This window comes from Cephus cinctus, unplaced genomic scaffold (genome assembly GCF_000341935.2).
Source record: "Cephus cinctus unplaced genomic scaffold, Ccin1 Ccin1_scaffold0404, whole genome shotgun sequence".
Taxonomy (NCBI): domain Eukaryota; kingdom Metazoa; phylum Arthropoda; class Insecta; order Hymenoptera; family Cephidae; genus Cephus; species Cephus cinctus.
Window position 1 is genome coordinate 200,800 of NW_014333088.1, and position 1,081 is coordinate 201,880.

At 37.2% G+C, this 1,081-nt stretch overlaps 1 protein-coding gene across 3 annotated transcripts in view; it reads right to left on the minus strand.

The window, feature by feature from the left end:
* Positions 1–1,081, minus strand: part of LOC107267485 (neuronal acetylcholine receptor subunit alpha-7) — a 41,381-nt gene that overhangs the window by 17,402 nt on the left and 22,898 nt on the right. For 2 of the 3 annotated variants that reach the window (XM_015739274.2, XM_015739275.2), the window contains one exon: positions 723–767. The exons of the other annotated variant lie outside the window; for it this stretch is intronic. In XM_015739274.2, the coding sequence (XP_015594760.1) occupies positions 723–767 (45 nt within the window). The remainder of the gene's footprint in view (positions 1–722; positions 768–1,081) is intronic. 3 annotated transcript variants of the gene reach the window in all.

The following is a 1,081-nucleotide window of genomic DNA, read 5'->3' on the forward strand; positions in this document are numbered from 1 at the left end:
TCCCCCGCCCCACATCCTCTCGAGTAGTAATACAAGTAAATTCGATACGAACAATCGCATATATTGCACAGTATTTAATTTTGAAGAAGGAGCCCTTGAAAACACTAATTTTGTAAAATTTGCAAATCTCTACGCACATTCGAAAAATTAGGAAATTTAATATGTTTTCGAAGATATAACTAAAGAAATATCTTCTGTCATTCATTATTGTGTGACTTCTCTGTCTGACCCATTTCATCCTGTTCGACAAGAATCGAGATGACGTCACAATACTCCAACGAGATTATGGCAGAACATATGGAACTGGCGGCCAGTTGTCCGCCGCAGTAGAATAACGCAGTATAAGTCAGACCTGCGTTCACGGTTGCCTCTCTGGAACTGAGACCTCATTCGGTAACTAAAAGTTCCTAGTGCATCCCAGCATGTTCGCGTGCGCATTATGTCAGCGGGAATGGACTACCTAGGACTTGGAAAGTAAGATATAAAAGGTGTCAAGGTATTAAAAAAGAAAACAAAGGTAAATTAGAGAATTCCCACAAGCGCTATTTTCATTATACCGGGGTCATGTGCGCGTGTGAAAGAGAGAGAGATAGAGAAAGGTCAAATAAATTTTCCACGAGGTGGACCTCGTGAATTTAAAAAAAAAAATTGCCTGAATCCCCGCAAGACCGACGTACTAAATTGACAAAGTGTCGTCACGCAGCGCAGGACGGCATACTCACCAATTTCAACCAGAGATTCGTGATGAGCAGCTGATTCTTTTCGTCCTGAAAATCAAGAGAAGGACAGGATAGTAATTAGTCGTAGTTATTAAATAAATCGTTGAACTTGGACCCAAGAGATAATATAAAATTGTGTAAGATTAAGAAAAAGATAAAAGTGCTCATTCACGCAGAACAATCTACGATACTGACATAACAATGCACGTCTACCATAAATCTATGCTACTGAAAATATCAATTCGACACATAGTGATATCTTATCACTTAACGCATGCACAATTGTCTTATCGATTTTCGATAAAAAAAAAAAAAAAAAAAAAAAACCAGAAAAAATATATAAAAAAATTTAAAAAAAAAAA